The sequence below is a fragment of the Canis lupus genome, chromosome 29 (genome assembly GCF_011100685.1).
Source record: "Canis lupus familiaris isolate Mischka breed German Shepherd chromosome 29, alternate assembly UU_Cfam_GSD_1.0, whole genome shotgun sequence".
In the NCBI taxonomy this organism is placed as follows: Eukaryota; Metazoa; Chordata; class Mammalia; order Carnivora; family Canidae; genus Canis; species Canis lupus.
Window position 1 is genome coordinate 41395390 of NC_049250.1, and position 19962 is coordinate 41415351.

The window sequence follows — 19962 nt, forward strand, 5'->3', positions numbered from 1 at the left end:
GCGGCCGCGTGGCCACGTCCTCGTGTGCTCGTGCGCACCGGCGGAGGGCGGAGGGCGGAGGAGACGAGCGGCCCGCGTCTTCGCACCAGGCCCGGGATCCGCCGCCGCCGCAGCCTGCGTCCCCAGCACCTTCGGGATGCCCGACTGCAGAGGCCATCGCCCCAGGGCGTCGCGGGGAGCTGGGAGGGCGCCCGCCCGCCTTCGTCCCTGGCCAGCGCCTTCTCTAAGGCTCACGGCGCCGTGGAAAACCACAGAGGCCCGCAGAAGCCTGTGCGCCTGGACCAAGCCGGGGCCTGGTTGGTTGGTTGTTGGGGTGTTTTTCTAGAGATTTTATTTATTTATTCATGAGAGACACAGAGAGAGAGGCAGAGACCCAGGCAGGAGGGAGAAGCAGGCTCCATGCAGGGAGCCCGATGTGGGACTCGATCCTGGGACCCTGGGGTCACCGCCTGGGCCGAAGGCACACGCTCACTCCTTGAGCCCCTAGGGCCCCCCAAGCTCAGAGGGGTAATTGCCCTTCGGTTCCCAAAGGGCTTATTTAGTGTCACGGGGTCACGAGGGCAGACAGCTCGCCTGCCTTGCTCATCACCTGCACCTGTCGGCTGTCACCTGCAGCTCAGCTGCTTCCCGAAGGTAAGGCCCCGGTTTCTCTAGATCCCCACAGACTGAGCGGCCTCTGTTGACTCACTGAGGAGATGGGCTCACTTTGCACGACGCCCAACAGTTTCAAAATTCAAAGGAGGTGAAGGTTGGAGAGGAAAGGAAATCGTGGGTCGGGATCAATCCAAAGATCTCCCAGAGTCTGGGAGGGACGCCTCCACCGCTGTTGAACCCGGGCACAAGCCCTGTGCAAAGGCCCAGGCTTGCTTGTCCAGGGACAGGTTCCCTTCAGACCCTTGCACGGCTGCCGTCCTGGGTCCCTGCACTCGCACCCCCACCTTAAACCTCCGCTCCAGAGTCCACAGAGCCCTCTCTCCCGGGAACGACGGAGTTACGGGTCCGAGGTCGTAAATTCGGTCAAGCCCCGACACCAAGTTCCAACTTGCAGTGTGAAGATGTTGATATTTTGCTTTCTCACGTCAAACTCATAATTTGAAACAGTTGTTCATCAGCAAGTCGGTTTTCCTACTTTCCCCCACGACCTCCAGATAACAGTCTCAACAGCTAAAAGACGGTACCGCGTGGGGCAGCGAGCTAAGCGATGTTCTCAGCGCTCAGCGCTCAAGCTAACCTACTACATCTTATACCAACATTTCAATAAGGATTGGAAAGAACAGCACTTTGGGGAGTAAAAAAGAAGGAAACTGAGCCACTGCCCAGAAATGTGTGTTCCTTCTTCTGGCTCGCCCGTTTGTGCTGTAAATATTTGAGTAAGGTAAGGACGCGAGGCACCCTCTCTAGCCCCAGGGACAGATTCCAGCAAATGGATCAGCATGTTCTTTGCTTGCTCATTCTGTTTCCAGGAGGCAGCTCATCCCCAGGAGGGGCGAAAGCATCTGACTGTGTTGCTTATTTATACAAAGTTTTTGTCACCAAGTTAAGTAAGTGAGTCTCGCAGTTTTCTAACTAAGGACGTTAGGATTTGACCCTCACTCTGGAGGGCAACTTAGGACTGAGTCTTTATTGCCTTTTTTTTTTTTTTTTTTTAGATTTTATTTATTTATTTATTCCTGACAGGCAGAGAGAGAGAGAGAGGGACAGAGACACAGGCAGAGGGAGAAGCAGGCTCCCTGCAGGGAGCCCGACGTGGGACTTGATCCCAGGTCTCCAGGGTCCGGCCCTGGGCTGAAGGCAGGTGCTAAACCGCTGAGCCACCCAGGGATCCCCAGGACTGAGTCTCTCTGCTGCCCACAAACTGCAGCCAGACTGCAAGGATGGGCTGGTGGCTGGTATCTAACATGATTCAAATGGTGGCAAGGCAGTGGCGGCCTGTGGTCCTGGAGGCTCTGCCACACGTTCAACCCACGACACCTTCTAGGTGATGTCGGGGTCATGAGACACATGACAGGTGGGGCATTTCCAGGGAAGAGGTTACCTGGTGCTTCCGGGTAAGATGCATCTATGAAGAAGAGAAAGAGGTAAGAAGGGAGGAGGAGAAGCCTGAAACATCAGCACGTATCTTAGGGAGAAATGGAGAGAGAGGGACAAGGCATCCGTGCCCAGGGAGGTTGGAACTTGCTTTTCCACAGGAGAAATGCATACACGTTTGGAATTGGGGATTCTCAGCCGGGAGCACCCACATGATTCCAGTGGTTTTTTTTTTTTGTTTGTTTGTTTGTTTGTTTTAATTTTCTGCATCCCAAGTCGGGATCTCCAGGTGGGAAGCATTGTAGAAAAGGCTCCCCGGGAGGTTCTAACACCTGCCCCTAAGAAAATGTGTGCTGCGTACATATTTTTCCTTTTATATTTTCTCCTGATACCACAGCTTAATTTTTCAATGCCATTAATTTTTTTAAATGCTCATATTATAAGCACAATTCGCTGAAAATCTGAAAAAGTACACCTGAAAAGGCCGAAATCATCTCTGACCGTTTTTTAGTCCAGAGAGTCTACCTCTAGAAGCCCTGGATGGATCTCAAGGGGCCCGAGGCCTCAACCTCTGGAAACTTACAGAAAATTACTGTTGCCTTTCCCCCCTCTTATAATATTAGGATCGTATGTTTTGTTTTGACAAGACGTGTCTTTAATCTCCCGTCCTCGAGTACTCTGAGCGCGCCGCCTTTGATGGGAGACTCTATTGCCGTGCCCAGCCCTGCAGTTGACCGTAAAATCACCCGTGTAGGGCAGCCTGGGTGGCTCAGCGGTTTAGTGCTGCCTTCGGACCGGGGCCTGATCCTGGGGACCCGGGTCCCACGTGGGGCTCCTGCATGGAGCCTGCTTCTCCCTCTGCCTGTGTCTCTGCCTCTCTCTCTCCCTGTGTCTCTCATGAATGAATAAATAAATTTAAAAAAAATCACCCATGTGTGTGTGCAATAAACCGCATCCACGTACCCAAACCTGCACATGATTCCTTGTTCCCATCCTGAGCTGCAGAGCTACTGGATCAAATGGTATGTCCTTTGGCGGGCTTTTGGCATCTGTCGCTTTTGAGAAACCTCTTGCCAATCCGCACACCCACCAGAGACTGGGGGCTCCGGGGGGCTCCAGGGTTGAGCGTCTGCCCTGGGCTCAGTTCGTGGTCCCGGGGCCCTGGGGTCGTGTCCCCCATCCGGCTCCTTGCTCAGTGGGGAGCTGCTTCTCCCTCTCCCTCTGCTGCTCCCCCTGCTTGTGCTCTTTTCCTTCCCTCTCTCGGTGTCAAATAAATAAAAATCTTTTTAAAAATAAAAATACTAGGGATCCCTGGGTGGCAGTTTAGCGCCTGCCTTCGGCCCAGGGCGCAATCCTGGAGACCCAGGATCGAATCCCACGTCGGGCTCCCGGTGCATGGAGCCTGCTTCTCCCTCTGCCTATGTCTCTACCTCTCTCTCTCTCTCTGTGACTATCATAAATAAATAAAAATAAAAAAAGTAAAAGAAAATACTAAAGCAAGGAACGCTAAGGGTTTGTCTATGCTTTTAGAACATACTGTGTGTCTCTGATTCCTTTCCAGGTACCTTTTATTAGTATTTGCATTAATCCCCTTTCTTTGGGAAAATGATAGCCTGGTCAGGGCCCAGGTGTCCTTACCTGAAGTGGGACAGGTCACTGAGCTGCTCTAGCAGCCGTCTCCAGGCCACCAGCCCAAGCAGCTCCGTCCAGGACGACGCCCTGGTGGCTGGTTCCTCCTGGGGTGTAGATGGGCTCCTGGCGGTGGCGGGAGGGCAGCCTCCACTGTGAGTCCCGGGGAAGGCAGGCTGCCTCTTGGTGCCGGAGCCTCGGGAGCAGGCCGGCCTCTCACAACGGTGAGCCCAGGGTGCCCGAGCCGGGTTCCCCGGGCTCCCACACGGGGCGGCTGCGGATCAGGGTCGTGGGCACAGTGCAGGTGCGGGCGGAGCTGAGAAGCAGGGCCAGCAGGTGCGTCCCCGCCTGGAGGCCTCCCTCTGGCCTTCCGTGGAGGCTGAGTGGCAGCATCTGCCCCCACAGACGTCCTTGGCAAAGTCCTTGGCACCTGCGGCCACGGCCCCTCCCACGGCAGAAGGCACTTAGGCAGGAGTCCGGAGATGGGGGCCAATCCCCATCATCCAGTGGGGCCAGCGTCCTGGGCAGGGGCGGACAGGGAGGCAGGGGCCGGGTCCGCAGTGAGCCATCAAAGGGCGGAAGCGTGGCCACACGCCGGGCCGGGCGGCAGCTGGAGGACAACGGAGGGGACCTCCTGGAGCCTCCAGCACAGAGCAGCTCTGATGACACCTGACTGCCGCTCCCTGACAATTCCTAGGGCTCTCGACCTCCGGGGGTGATAAACGCTCCTGGATTCACATGACGTCCAGGTGATGGGTGACAGTGAAGCAGCTTCCAGCGACACCGTGGTGTCCTCCCGACTCGGACGTCTGCCGACTGCAGCCACGGTCTATTCTGGTGCCGATTAGGTACCGAATGTCGCTCCCTCCACCCCCTACCCCGGGACTGGCTGGTCCCTACCCTCCATGGGCCCTCCCCACAGACACCGGCTGCCTCCAAGTCCTGACTGCATGTTCCGGGCTGTCTCCAGGCTCAACGGTGACAAGGAGCTGGTGACAATTGAGCGTAGCTTGTCTTTGGAACTCAGCACACCTTGCACAGTGTGGAACTAGATATTAGTTAAATGAACACATTAAAACCTATTTGCAGGGAGTACCTGGGGGGCTCAGCGGTTGGGCATCTGCCTTCCACTCAGGGCTTGACCCCGGGGTCCTGGGATCCAGTCCCACATCGGGCTCCCTGCAGGGAGCCTGCTTCTCCCTCTGCCTCTCTCTCTCTCTCTCGTTCTGTGTCTCATGAATACATAAAATCTTTTTAAAAAAACCTATTTGCACACAAACACATACACAAAAGGTGGAAATGACTTAAGAAATAAAAAAACATTCTGAGTAGATGTGGAAATGTTCACATGAGGCACCTTTTCTTTAGACCATGGGAATTATTAAAACAACAAACAGTTCACCGCTCGACCTTCAAGGAAAAGCCTGCCCTAATTTACGACGGGATTTTAAAGAGCTGACTTTTATGTGGACGTAAAATATGAAACACGCAACGTGTCACCTACATCGCTTGGGGAGAGTGGAAAGCAGAGCAAATGCAACCAATTCACGGCGTCATGAAGACCTAAGGGGAGGTGGACCGTCTGTCCCAGCAATGCGGGGCGTGTCCTGTTGCTCACACGTCGGTGTTCCTGGGGGCACCCCAGGTGCGGGCGCTCGGCTGAAGCTGGCTGTGTCCATCCTTGTGGGACGTGCACCTGAGCCTCCCGGGCTGAAAAGATCACTCTCCCCTGCATGGCGGCGGGTTTTCAGGGATTTTCTCCCCGCCCTGCCCACCAGGTCCAAGGTCTAAATTTGTTAAGCCCTTGGAGTCTATCCTACAAAAGTGCGAGAGAGCCAGGGCTGTGGGACGCTGGCCGCAGCTGTCGGCACCAGCACCGCCGTTGGGCCGCGAGGGCCGCAGAGCTCTGCTGCCTCTGGGGAATGAGGGACCTGTGCACACATCGCCCGCGGCCAAATCACACTCCCCTGCTCCGCTTAGCATCCCCGGGCTGCCCGTCGCAGTGACCTAGAACCCCAACACCTTCCCCAGGTCTAACACATCCTTGCCGGGTGGCCGTGTCTCCTCCTCCTACTTGGGGTTTGCGTGCTCCCCTCCTCTATTCAGTCAGCACGATGGCCTTCCTCACCTGCGCATCCCCAGTGGCCCCCAGTGAGCCACCACCACGGGTCCTCTGCACCTGCTATTTTCTCTGCCGCGAATGTCCTTCCCTGAGGCCGCTGCTTCTCAGCCGTGGTTTCGTGTCACAACTGTCTGCCTTACAGGCTGCATCCTACTGCAGGCCGTCCAGCCTCTCCGGGTGGCTCCTGGGCACCAGCTTGTGCTGCTTTGGGTCGCTTACTGGGGTTTTCACATCCCCTGGTGATTCTCTGCGCATCTCAACTTGAGAATCAGGGTGGTTTTGGGTGTGTCCCCAAAGTGCATGACACACGACACAGTCCCAATGTCACCTCCTCGGGGAGATGGTGATTCCCCAGCTTTCAAACTGAAGATTTCATTGGAGCAAGAGAGACTTTCCAAAGGGAGGCTGCCTGCGAAGAAGGAGCACGAACGTGTAGACACTCCGATGGTAAACGCAGGAGGGCAGACAAGGAGAAGGCCGCATGCCGTTTTGAGGCCGACGGAATTGAAATCTCGGTTGGCTTATTTGCTGCCGTCCTGTGTCAGTCAGCTGACGTCTCTGAGCCTCCACGGCGACAAGGCCCAGACCCTCCTTGAAGAGTGTTCTGCAGGAACAAGGACAAGACTGTGGGCGGCGTGGCAGGAATACTAGGTGGGTTGTCCCAGCTAATTGTAAACAACAGGTGGTTGGTCGAACAGCAAGCGCTTCAGAAATTCAAGAAGACAGCCGGCTGCATCAGGTGCCCTGGGGCCCGGGAGGGCCCGAGTTTCATTGTCATCTGAAAGCAAGGTTAGACCTCGAGCAAATGCGGAGAATGGCGCAGTGGTGAGTGGCGGCCCAGAGATGGGAGCAGGGGTGGACCTGAGCCGCGTGTTCGGGGAAGAGGGCTGCAAGCCGGGAGGACGGCTTTGCCCGGGAAGCCAGTGCAGCAGCATGTCAGAACGGGCCAACCTTCTGTTTCCCACCCTGCGACAGCTTCTTAGCACGGGCCTTTCCCTGCATTAAGCTGTGTGGAAGAGTTGGCCCCTGACTAGAAGCAGATCCACGGGGCATGGAGGCCACGAGGTGGGGGTGCTGGGACAGGGCCTCGGGAGGGGTTCCCACCACGAGAGCATATGTGGTTGGGCAGCCTGGGAGACACAGGCTTGTCGAGTTCTCCAGATCACTTCCAAGCAGCAGTGCTTGGGGGTCCCCTGGAAAATCCCAACCGCTCTTCAGGGAGCTTGGCAAAGGGACTGCTAACAGAAGGCAGTGGGGTTGGAGGGAAGCCCCGGAGTGGGTGGGGGAGATGGCTGCAGGCACCAGGTGGGGGGCAGCACACGGCCCCTTCCCGCCTGCCTCTCCCTGGGCCGACATTGCACTGGCCAACCTACAACCAGCAGCCAGAGGGCAAAAGGTCAATGGAGGAGCTTCATACGGTCAACGCGGGTCAGCCTCTTGGGCACAAAGCAGGTGGAGAAGCACTGGGAGTGGATCTGGAGTCTCGAGCACAGCGAGACACCCCACAGCATGACGGGCTCCCAAAGGGGCTGCTCAGGTTCCCCCGTAAGCATTCCCCTTGGGGGTCCCCCTGCCTCCCTCACCCAGTCTCGCCAACTGGACTCCCTAGTATCTCTCAACAACACACCTCGCTTATACCACATACCTAAGCTCCTTGGAGAGCGAAGGTTCACGGTTTTACATCTTACAGCAAAAAGTACGGGATGAAAACATCCCTGGGTATTTGTACGACCTTGTAGAGGACGGAGGACTCCTCGAAGTGTGACTTCTAAGGTGAAACCACAGAGGAAAAGACTGATAGAGTGTGCTACATAAGGACTGGAAACTCGGGCGGCCCCTGTAGCTCAGCGGTTTAGCATCCCCTTCAGCCCAGGGCCTGATCCTGGAGTCCCGGGATCAAGCCCCACGTTGGGCTCCCTGCATGGAGCCTGCTTCTCCCTCCCTGTGTCTCTGCCTCTCTCTCTCTCTCTCTCTCTCTCTCTCTGTGTGTGTGTGTGTCTCTCATGAATAAATAAATAAATAAATCTAAAAAAAAAAGAATTGGAAACTCCCATTTGGCCAAAACCACCATGAACAGGGTTGAAAAGGCATCAAAAATAACCTAAACAAAATCCAAACAATGAAATAAGAAAATAGCATCTCAGCAGATTCCAGCAAAAGGAGTACTGTCTACATACATAAAGGTCTCACACAAGTAGTACGTAAGAACTGGCCCAAACTGGGGTGAGGGACACTGAGAAAAAAATCCAAAGAAGGAAAAATCTGTAAAAATAAAAAAAATAGAGGCATAGGCAAAAGATGTGAATAAGATTGATTAGGGAGGAAAAACAACTTGATAACAGCATGTGGGAAAGCGTGTAACTACGAAATACAAGAAATGCACATTTTTGTGTATTTTATATATATATATATATATATAATATGTATTATTGGAGTTCGATTTGCCAACATACAGTATTTTTTATTTTTATTTCTTATTTTTAATTTTTTTATGTTCCTCCGATTAGAAAGCTGTTCACCACCTTCTCGGCTTGGTTGGCCCTTGGGCATCAGCTATGCCGCCAGAGGGCCTTCCCTGATTACCCTCCAGGTTGAGTGAAAAGTCTCCCTTCCCCCATGCTTCCATAATTCCTGGTCCATATGCTTCTACGGATGACTTGCACACCTGCATACTTGTGTATCTGCTTACCTATCTGTCTCCACCACTTTGGCTCCGTGCTGACGGTTTTCAGCCAGGGTCAGTTGGCACGGTCTGGAGATGGTTTTGGGAGCCACGAGGGATGCTACTAAACGTCCTACAATGTACAGAAAAGCCCCCACAGCAAAGAATTGCCCAGCCTACAATGTCAGTAGTGCCATGTTGGGACCCTGGTCCGCCCCTAGCTCCCACCTGGTATAAAACACATAAAAAGCACACAGCAAAAATGTTTTTATTTTGGCTACATAATAAGCAGTCGTAAAAACGACCTCTTCCAGCCCAATTTCCTCTTCCCCACAGTAGATGTGATAATATGTGCGTCAGCGGGGGGAAGGGAGGATTCAGAGACATGAGGGAACCACACGTGCAAGAAGCTGATGCTCCATCGACGGGAGTTTGTCCCGACAATCAAGCGCATGAGTGATAATCACAGACCCAGGCGGTTTCGGTGCTGAAATGAGTCTTAAGGACTTTGCAGTTAGACCCCTTCATTTTACAGCTGCAAAACCCCAATCCCTACAGGCTCAGGACGTGCCTCGGTGGCTGCCATCAGGCGCGAGCTCTCAGGCTGGCGGCAAGCACGTTTTACATGCGTGCGTAAGAAAGGAATCATAAACTGACTTTTTCGTAAACCAAATAATCGTCTTTTTCGAGGGTTTTGGCTTATAGATATAGTTTTCATATATGGTATAAAATTTTCTTGAAAATCGTCAGAATCCTAACAGAGCAATGACTCAGCCGAATAATGTTACCAGAAGTTTCACAGGGATTTATTTTGAAATTACATTTTTGGCATTTATGCAAAAGTAGGCAAATGTATTAGAATACAAAGTAAAACAAATAATACATACTTTTGACTGTAGGAGAGATACAGTCCGAGAATCCAGAATAACAATTTAAATAGTTTGTCATAATACAGAAACCCCTCAAATATTAACAGACTTTCTGGAATCTACGCTGAAAATGAACGGCCTTGTTAACGATCCCGTTCTTCTTCCCTGCTCAATTAGCTAACACGTACAGTGACATTTCCTAGCAAAATATAATTCAGGGGCACCGTCCCATCTGAGATCTCGGATTCTAACATGTTATGACTTTTAATATGAACACCGGTATAACCAGAATTTAAACAAATTATGGCAAATAAATTAAAACATTGATATTTTAACATCTATAGACTTTATTAGGTGTTCCTTATACAGTCATCTGGTATGTTTAAAGAGTGAGCAATCATATAAAAGGAAATATGGTCATAACTGATTGAAGTAATAAAATCCTGAAACTAAATAACATCTCATAATTCATTGCACAGCATATATTAGATTTCATTACATCAGTACATGGCTTAGTTGTAAATTCTCCTGATGGCCATAAACCTCTAAGGTGTTGTCATCCTGAAAAATGAAGGGGAGGGAGCTGGTGGGGCACAGAACGGATAAATCTTCCACTGGCCGCGGTGACCTGGAGGCTGTAAAGCTGGAGTGCGTCGTCACCTAGTGGCGGAGCTTAGTACCGTCTGCTAGGAAGGGCCCCTTTCCTTGTGTTTCCTGGAGCTCTGGGAGTCCTTCGCCCTTCAGCTCCATTCATCCGTGATACCCTGTGATGCCCTCGTTCCTAATATTCCCATCACCTGCGCAGGGGAACCTCAATTCCCTTCCCCGGCCAGGCCAGGAGGTCGCGGGTTTGCTTAGCACAGTGTTGATGCTCACCGCACCGCACTTTTAAATTCCAAGTACTTGGGCTATTTTCAAGGCCACGCGGCACACAGGATGTCCATGTTAACAGAACCCCACCATGTTTGGGGATGTGAGCGGATTATTATGGCTATAGGAACTTTGGGGCTTTGGCTCAGTTTTTGTTCTTATGAGTGAGCCTTTCGCAAGTCGGGATTAGCGCAGAATTAATGCCTTAAAAGGGAGTCCTGAAGGCAAACATGAAGTCCTTATCAAGATCTGCCCTTGGGATCTTATTACGATTCTAGAGTCTTAAAACCGGCAGTGGTGCTGCCAGGGAGGATTCCTTCACTAACACGTGGGCACCAGTCACAGGACATCACCTGCGTGTTGGGGGCTCGGGAGCTCCGTCGGGGCTAGGGGCAGACCCTGCCGGCGGCTGGGGGTCGGTGCTTGGGGCCTGGGCCCCGCGGCCACTTGCTCGCCTTCCCACCACCAGGAGCCGGTGGGGCCAGTTGGTGGGGCCGGGCTAGCACCGGGAGCCACGCCAGCTGCTGGTGGCCCCGCAGAGCAGGAACACAAAGCAGACCGCCTGGGGGTCAGCAAACCCAGCCTAGTTCGAGGTCTGGGGACCGTGTCGTCAAAGCCCAAGCCCACGGCCACCCGGGGGCGGTTACGGATAGCGGGCATTTCCCACTGCACAAAGTGAACTGGCAGGATGGGAGACACCGTCGGTTTAGAAAAGCATTGCCAGTCCGGAGGGCAACGGGGACGCGGGAGATGGGAGGGCCGAAGCGGGGCTCCCCGGATCAAGCTGTCACGCGTCCCATTCCTCCTGTCTCGCACCTCGGCCGGGAAAGGACAGGGCCCCGTGGGGGTAAGGGGAAGGGGAAGGGGCTCAGCACCCGGGCCTCGGCCGCCCCACCGCCGGGCTGGATGGTCCGCAGCACCTCCGGGATGTTTACTGTCCCTGGATTCGCAGAGGAGCCCGGAAACTGAGCCTCCTAGAGCTCACCGCCAGCCCAGCGTCCAGCCAAGTCGGGTAATTTTCACGATATCCCTGTAAAGTAGGTCCCGTCATGAGCCCCACTTTAGGGCTGAGGAAACTGAGGCAGAGAGAGGCGAAATCATAGTCCTGCAGCTGCACAGTAAGGAGACTCCTGTCTGAATCCCTCTCCTGTGTCCGCAGGACGATGAGCCTCCGTATGGCAGATGCTCCCAAGAGGATTTCTCAAACAGTACAGCTTCCGGTAACAAAAAGACCTTCTCTTCCAAATGAAAGGATTTCGTTGGCCAATTAAGCAGACTCTCACCCCTTCAACTATTCTTTCCAAATATTGTTTCTACTTTCTTATTCTTCATGACAAACAGAACAATACTAGTAATTATCACCAACAGTAAAAACAGTAATAGAGTGTTCTATGGTTTTCAAAGAACTTGCATATCCTCTCCATTTAAAAGAATAAGGTAGGGGTGCCGGGGTGGCTCAGGGGTTTAGTGCTGCCTTCGGCCCAGGGCGTGACCCCGGGGTCCCAGGATCGAGTCCCACGTCAGGCTCCCTGCAGGGAGCCTGCTTCTCCCTCTGCCTGTGTGTCTCATGAATAAATAAAATATTTTTAAAAGAAACAAAACAAACAAACAAAAAAAGAGAGTCCTGGACAGTCCATTTTCTCAACCTTCTTCTGCCAAGCAGGACTTTGTTGAAACCTCCTCCCAGGGTGACCTGGTCTTTTTCTTAAGAACCTCCAGGGAGTCTTGATCTGCCCCTGGGTGGTTTCTAATCCTCGCCGTGCAAGTTCACTGGCAACAAGAGAAATACCAGGGCACCGCCGGCCTGCGGTTCCTCATCCAGTCTTCCTTATTCAGCCTGAACATGTTCCAGAATTATTCAGGCTTATTGCTAGCTACCGTTTCACCAGTAAGAGTGCCTGGGGCCAGGGGCTCAAGCAACGCAAGAGATCCTCTGACCTACAGCTTTTGTGCCAAGAACACCAATACCTGCTATTGCCTTTTCTATTGTAAAGGTGTTTGCTACTCAATTATAACAAGAGAAAAGGAAAGGCTATCAGAGAAAAGGAAAACTACAAAACCACCCTTATTCACTAAAAATATAACCACCGCTGTCTTTCCTTATATAATATCACAAGTTTCCAAGTTTTAAAACTATCCCCATAAATAAACTTTTCCCACTCAGCACAGCTTTCCTAAGCATGTCCTATTACTGAAAACTTACAGTGCTTGGGTTTTCACTGAGAAGCGATGCGGCAAGAAGCATCTTTTTTCATAAAGCAGCACAGCATCACGGTTTTGGAGCCACACGTTACTGTTGTGGACGCGTGACCTTGGGCCAGCTGTAACGTAAGCAAGCCTTGGTTTCCTCATTCACCAAGGAGTGATAATCCTATGTGGCCGCATCACTGTGGGATCAGTGACCATGAAGTACTTGCACAGTGCCTCACGTGCAGTGATCGCAAGCGCTCGACATAATGGTGGCTGCTACTGCAATTACTTAGATTTTGCAGTTCTTGACACATGTTGCCAAAACGAGATCCAAATGACTCTTATGCTTCTAACACCTATCAGCAATGTGTGAGCTTCAGATTTATTTGGAAAAGTGTGAGGAAAGAAACTGAATCGCTGCAACACTGGGCGGTCCCTGGTCGTCTGAGAAATTATCTGAGGGGCCTCATTAGGCCCGGTAAGGAAGCATGTGGACACAAAAATCTTAATAATCAACTAATCCTACCTATAGTCCCGCACTAAACCATTCCCGGACACTAGCGTCTGTGATACTGTCAAGTGGATTGCAAAGTCAAACCACGAATGTTATGTTACAGGAGAACTGCTTTTACCAGGACCAAAACCATTACCAAATGAGGAGCCAGGTAACTTGGACCAGAGCGAAGAAAATTGCCAATGATTAGGTATTTCAGAAAATATTCTGAAAGAGAAGGCTCTGAGAGCTTAATGAGGTTTTCTGATATTTTAACAAAAGATTTAAGACAGTTTTATTCATATTGTAAAACTCCAATGACTCTCAAACATCATAACACATTTGTAAACATAGGTGTGTATATATATTTTAAACGTAACACCAAACTTGCTTTTCACTGTTGTTCCATTCTGAGGGAGGATCCCAATCGGATGCTCTCTCCGCACACAGCAGAGGCTCATGGAACCCTGCACAGGTTGCAGGTCCTACACAGCTCCTAATGCTGAAGCATTTTTAATTTTAATTTTATTTTTTAATATTTTATTTATTTGTTCACGAGACACTGAGAGAGGCAGAGACACAGGAAGAGGGGGAAGTAGGCAACCCAAACCCCGGGATCGCACCCTGAGAGGAAGGCAGATGCTCAACTGCTGGCCACCCAGGTGCCCCTGCTGAAGCATTTTAGAAGTTAGGGGTGGGAATGACGTTACTGAATGGTTCTAATTTAGTATATTTAAAATTATAACCTTAACACTTTTACTTTGTATTTTTGTCAATTTAATGTCTAGTTTTTGTTTTCTAATACACCCATCAACACAAGAACACACTTATGTAACCTACACAGACCCACACTAGGACCACATACATAATCTTTTAAAAAGGACAGGATGTAAAATCAGTACTATCCAGAGAGCAGTGGTTGGGGAAGGCTGTTTCCCAATCCTGGCAAACTAGGGGGTGAGCCCTCTCTCGTTTCATTGGGTAACTTGTGCAGTCTGAGCCAACCTGCTAGAGTGCGGTTTGCTTCACACACAGTAAAGTCAACGGCACTTGCTCCTTGCTCTCCTCCAGCCCTGCCGAGTTAGGTGGCTTCTACGTATCCTGCTAATTTACAAAGGAAATACAAAGGCAACTATTCTTGCAAGAATCTCGCATCCTTCAATAAATTAAGACGTTACCCAACCAGTGAGGCAAGTTGATTAAAGTGACCTCCCTGAGCTCCAGCAAGCAGTAAAACACTAAAAAATATTTTAGGAGTCTAGAAATAATTTTAATATGTAAATTTAGTGCTTATCCAGAATAAGATTTAGAATTCAAACACTCCAATAATAACTACAGTAGACATTTATTTAAAGTAATACATTAGCAGCTCAAATAGTTCCAAAATTGTACATTTCACGTTTACCCAACTTCTTCGAAGTATTTGAGGGCAGCTGCAACCACAGATTTCAACACCATGATTATTTCTTTGCCCATTCTTCTCTCTCTTTTCTTTCTCGAATAACTTCTTTCAGATAAGGTTCAAGGTAGAATTTATCCTAAAGAATGAATAAAATAAAAATACATGCCACCACCACACGCTGATATATCCCACTCAAAAGGTCTTCCACAAAAGAAATTTATCAAAATTAATTTTTATTTCTAACCTAAGGAAATATATTTTTAAGCAGACTAAGAATTGTCTGTAATGTATGTAAAAGTGTAAAAACCCACAAAGATACTGTAATTAGTTGCTTTGATAGGTTGAGAGGGACAAGTGGGTCAGAGAAGACATGAGAGCAGAAGTGTGTGCAGTTCAAGCGGTGAGGGTTTACATCAGGCCCTTCCTGGGAGCCAGAGGCCACCCCACGGGCTCATCATGTGGATCCCACCACGTTTTCATCAGAGCAGGAAGAGAGTATAGAGTATGGAGGATCTGGGTCTCTACACTAGAGACCTGCTCAGTGATTTTGGAACGGTCACGTCACCTCTAAGTCACAAAGTGTTTCTCTATAAAGGGAGTTCACATTTGCTCTGTTAACCTCACCGGGCTGCCAGGAGGGTATTTATGGGACACAACTTTAAGAAGCCTAAGGCACTGTACAGATCAAAGTGTTTCTGTTTCTAACGCTCAGTGCTCAGCAGCCAACATTGTCAGATACACAAACTCTGAGTTACCTCCTCGTATTTCGTCCACTGCTCCTTAGGCAAGATCTGATGCCTCATGGTCAGGTCCAGCGCCCTCTTAATGCGGAACATCCTGTCATTGTAAAGGTTCTCAGGAAGCCTTCTTATGGCCTCCTTCACATCCTCATTTTCGTATATTGTATCGTCTCGCATTAACCCTATGACAGAAAATAAGACAGATGGAAGACAATTCTCAAAAATCAAACATTTTTTAAAAAATGAGTAAAATATGTTTAGGACATAAGACTTGAGTGAAATATGTATGCATTTCATACACAATATGGGTTACTTTTTTCTTTTTTAAAATTTATTTGAAACAGATTAACATACTGTATATTATTAATTTTGGAGGTAGAGTTAAGTGACTCCTGAGGTGCGTATAACACCCGGTGCTCAACCCATCACGTGCCCTCCTTAGTGCCCATCACCCAGTGACCCCATCCTCCCACCTCCCTCCCCTCCAGCGACCCTGTTTCCTAGAGCTGAGTCTTTTATGGTTTGCTTCACACACAGTATGAAGTCTTTTATGGTTTGTTTCCCTCTCTGATTTTGTCTTATTTTTCCTTCCTTCATAATGCGCTATGTCTTAATTGGTACTGTAGAAACAATATAGGAATCTTGCAAAATCCACTGTCACAGAAATTCACATTTTATCTAAAACAATTTTTTAAATATTCTATGTACTTTATTTTTAAATACACACCAGTAAGCCACATCTCTATTTGCTTATACTTTGAAATCAAGGTACTACAGAATTTTAGATGACAGTGTACTAAGCAACCAGTAACATTAATGATGCTTTGGTCAGGCTTCAATTAAGAAAAGACAAACCAAGAAAGTTCAGGTATCTGATGATTTTAACATTTGACAATCCTAACATTCGAAACATTTCTTACTTTCAGAGTCCATATAACTTAATTTTCAAATGCTAAATGGAGGAGTTGGGAGAGGGAACATATAATAAGGAAAACATACTGCTCCCATATTTCAAGAACTTATTTCCCCCTCAAATATATGAGGTGATTCTATTACTCTTTTCAAAATAGTAAAAAGGAAATAAGTGAACAATAAAATGTGACCTAATCTTAAAGTTTTCTAATGTACACAGGCACCATTAGTTAAATAAACTGTTTTTGGGAATCATGATAAGTCTTGCAAAAAAGCACTACTCTCAGAAAAGCAAAAAAAGAAAACCAAGGGAAAACCGGATACTCACCCAGTTTATTGAACCCTGCAGCATTGTAATACCACTTCCGAATGCCCTCCAGCCACCGGCTTGATGCTGCAACTGATATTGTCACAGTGTTAGTTGCTACGATTCACTTATTATACTATGTGAACGCTTGGATGGGCCAAGAACCAGTGCGATCGGAGCTACCTTGTTAGAGAATTGCAAACATAGGAAGGAATTTCTTTTTGAAAGTGTACATACTGTGTACTGTGGAAAAAAATTTCTTATTTATCTATCAGCAAAAGTGATCACAGATTAAAAAAAAACTGGGGAGCAAGTCCATGGAAAAAAAAAAAGTAAAGTTGAGCATATGATGTACAAGAGTAGTTAGTGGCACGCCAGCCTGTGCAAGCCAAGACCCTCGTTTTTAGTGAACCCTGTACCGTCAGAATGGAAGGGGAGGCTGTGGGAAAGGAACCAAGAAGTCCTCCGTCTTCTGTAGTCTCGGATATAGAATCCAGGAAGCGTGAACCTTTCTTTTCAAGGGAGTTGGGAGTTCTATGAAAAGAAGGGGAGGCTTCAGGGTAGGCTGGCAGGTCCCACAGACCCGCATCCTCCAGAATCTGTTTTCTATGTTACCTTTGCTTCACCTGGCTACCGTCTTTAAGAATACACGTATTTCTGGGAGGATTTTGATACCATTAGCCAGTCATTTAAAATTAACATGGATTAATAGAAGCAGCCCATTTTCCTCCTCCCAAGTAGCTAGCCTTCCAACCCGGAAATGGGTATTTGAAACAGAGAAGAGGGGATCCCTGGGTGGCACAGCGGTTTAGCGCCTGCCTTTGGCCCAGGGCGTGATCCTGGGGATCCCGGGATCAAATCCCACATCGGGCTTCCGGTGCATGGAGCCTGCTTCTCCCTCTGCCTGTGCCTCTGCCTCTCTCTCTCTGTGTGACTATCATAAAAAAAAAAAAAATGAAACAGAGAAGACACAGGGAACGTGCATGCTCTCTGGGCAGCAGGACTGAGCCTGGGGCAAGGCGTTGGTGCCTGAGCTCCGCAAGGAAGCATGTAGTAAGGAGGGGAGGTACAAAAGCTTAAGGAGGGGAGTACCTTCTAAAATTTCCCCAGCCTTTCATTGAGGGATGCAAGCAAGCTCTTCTTTTCTCCTGACTCCTCCTCCCTACTCTTTAGTAGAGCATGCATTACACAGCTTTGGTAGATCTTGAAGATCAAGCACCATGGAAAAGATCGCTTCTGGGAAAAACAAGTATCCGGACGCCTGGGTGGCTCATCGGTTGGGCATCTGCCTTTGGCTCAGGCCTTGACCTGGGGTCCCAGGGATGGAGTCCCAGGTCGGGCTCCCCACAGGGAGAGCCTCCCTCTGCCTTTCTCTGTGTCTCTCATGAATAAATAAATGCAATCTTTTTTTTTTTTTTTTAAAAAAAAGGCAATAAAAACAAGTAGCAAAGAGGCACTGCACAAACGCAGTGGTGGAGGACATACTCAGCAGCAGGCACCACCCGACCTGCTTTCCGCCCTCGCGGGTACTTGCAGCCCGTCCTAGCAGAGGAGCAGCCTTAGGAACTTGTCCCAGCGAGCCGGGAGCCCCGGAGGCCAGCCCGGAGGCCGCGTCCCACAGGCGCAGCACAGCGCCTCCCAGGATCTGTCAAATCCACACAGTTCTTAAACGTCACCTCCCAAGGCTCGACCCCACGGAGACTACCAGCGGGATTTTCATGCGATGGGCGACTAGGAGCTTCACCGCTGCCGGGGGCGAGGGGCGCGGAGAGAACGGAGCCGCTATCATTTAAAAGCCGCTCGGGTCTAAGCCTGCGAGGGGCGGGGGCCGCGATCGGGTGCGGGTGTGCGGGGGCCGCGATGGGGGTGTGCGGGGGTTGCAATTAGGGGTGTGGAGGCCGCTGTCGGGGTGTGCGGGGGCGCGATCGGGGGTGCGGGTGCCGCTATCCGGGTGTGCGAGGGCCGTGATCGGGGGTGCGGGGCCGTGATCGGGGTGTGCGGAGGTGTGATCGGGGTGCGGGTATGTGCGGTGCTGATCGGGGTGTGCGGGGTGTGATCGGGGGGTGCGGGTGCTGCGATCGGGGTGTGCGGGGCGGATAGGGTGTGGGGCGCCGCTATCGGGTTGGGGGCCGAAGATCGGGGGGGGGGGTGTGGTCGGGGGTGGCGGAGTGTGGCGGGGGTGCGGAGGGGGCGGGGGGTGGGTGGCCGCGATCGGGGGTGGCGGGTGGGTCGGGGTGCGGGTGCGGCGCGCAGCAGCCGTCTGGGGACCGCGGGGACCCGGGGCCCGAGCCTGCGCGCCCGCAGCACCCCAGCCCAGCCCCCGGCGGCGCGGCCGCGCCCTCGCCCAGAGCGGCCACGGCGACCTGCGGCTCCGCCCGCCCCGGCCGTGCCCCACGGGGGCTCGCCCGAGGCGCGGCGGCGGGAGAAGCGCGCGGACCCCCGGCCGCGGGGCAACGGACAGCGCGTCCCCCGCGGGCACGAGGCCGGGCGCTGCTCCGGGGCGCCCCGTTCCTTTCGGTTCCGCGTCCGGGACTAACGGCCTCTGCCCTTGAGCGCGGGCGGCCGGCACCGGAGCCCCTCCCCCTCCCGCGAGCCGGGCCCGGGGCGGAGCGGCGGGGGCGGGGGCGGGGGCGGGGGCGACCCGGAGGCTGCCGCACGCCCGGCCGCTCGGGGAGGACGCAGAGCGACCCGCTACGACGCTGAGCGCGGCCGCGCCCGTCCGGGAGGCCGCCGGGGACTCACCTGACCGGCCCGCCATCTTGACCGAGGCTGCCGCGGGGCCTGCTGGGTAAGTCCTGGAGGACGCGCGGGGCCCGGTGCGCAGGCGCCCTGCGTCGCGTTGCCGGGCGACGAAGGACGCCCGCGCAGGCGCAGCGTCTGCAGCCGACCTGGGCACCTGCGGGTGACGTGCGCGACGCCGGGGGGGGGGGGGCGGGGCGTGCCGGGCGCCCAGTTCCGGGAAGCGCGTCGGCTGAGCTTCCGGGAAGAGCGTCAGCCTGGGGCGGAGGCGCTGCCGCAGGGCTGGCCCGCGGGGTTCGGGGCACCTGCGCCTTCTCACCTGGACGCTCGCACCTGGCTCTCCGTAAGGTCAGTGCCTCCGCGGTCCCCGTGGTGCGGAGGAAACGGAGGCGCGGAAGGGCCGCGGGGGACCCCGTGACCCCGTGACCGGGAGCGCTGACCCCCGCTGACCTCCGCCGCCCCCGCGCCTTCGCGGAGGCCGCCAAAACACTAGATCTAAGACGGGTAACAGAATTTGCGTGCGATTGTGTTTATTTTTATTTTTATATTATTTTTTAAAATTTCTTTAAATTTTTTTATTATTTTTTATTTTTTTACTATTTTTTTATTGGAGTTCAGTTTGCCAACATACAGCATAACACCCAGCGCGCATCCCGCCAAGTGCCCCCCCCCCCCCCAGTGCAGGTCACCTTTTTTTAAAATTTTTTAATTTTTTTTCATGTGTGCAATTTTAAGGAGAGATAAACTTTTTAAAATATATTTTTATTTATTTATCCATGGGACACAGAGAGAGAGAGAGAGGCAGAGACACAGGCAGAGGAGAAGCAGGCTCCCTACAAGGAGCCCGATGGGGACTTGATCCCGGGACCTAGGATCAGGCCCTGGGATGAAGGCAGGCGCTAAACCTTTGGCTGAGAAAAATATGGGTAGTTAAAATCAATTCACATTCCTTTTCCCTTTCATAGATTGGCTACACTTACGACGCAGTGGAGGCTCCAT

The 19962-nt window shown here is 51.5% G+C and overlaps 2 protein-coding genes across 3 annotated transcripts in view; one reads left to right on the forward strand and one right to left on the reverse strand.

The window, feature by feature from the left end:
* Positions 1-14184: 14184 nt before the first annotated feature.
* LOC119866751 (cytochrome b-c1 complex subunit 7) lies at positions 14185-19054 on the reverse strand. Of its 2 annotated transcripts, none has more exons than XM_038579826.1 (4): positions 18967-19054; positions 16246-16317; positions 15021-15187; positions 14185-14401 (listed from the first exon to the last, which is right to left on the reverse strand). In XM_038579826.1, the coding sequence occupies exons 1-4, from the start codon at positions 18980-18982 to the stop codon at positions 14324-14326; spliced, it is 333 nt and encodes a 110-aa protein (XP_038435754.1). In that variant the 5' UTR covers positions 18983-19054; the 3' UTR covers positions 14185-14323. The 2 variants fall into 2 exon arrangements, with proteins under 2 accessions (XP_038435754.1, XP_038435755.1); XM_038579827.1 differs by lacking the exon at positions 18967-19054 and adding an exon at positions 16644-16715.
* Positions 18902-19962, forward strand: part of PTDSS1 (phosphatidylserine synthase 1) — a 71037-nt gene continuing 69976 nt past the window's right edge. The window contains exon 1 of the mRNA XM_038579819.1: positions 18902-19012. The gene's annotated coding sequence lies outside the window, so the exon portion shown is untranslated. The remainder of the gene's footprint in view (positions 19013-19962) is intronic.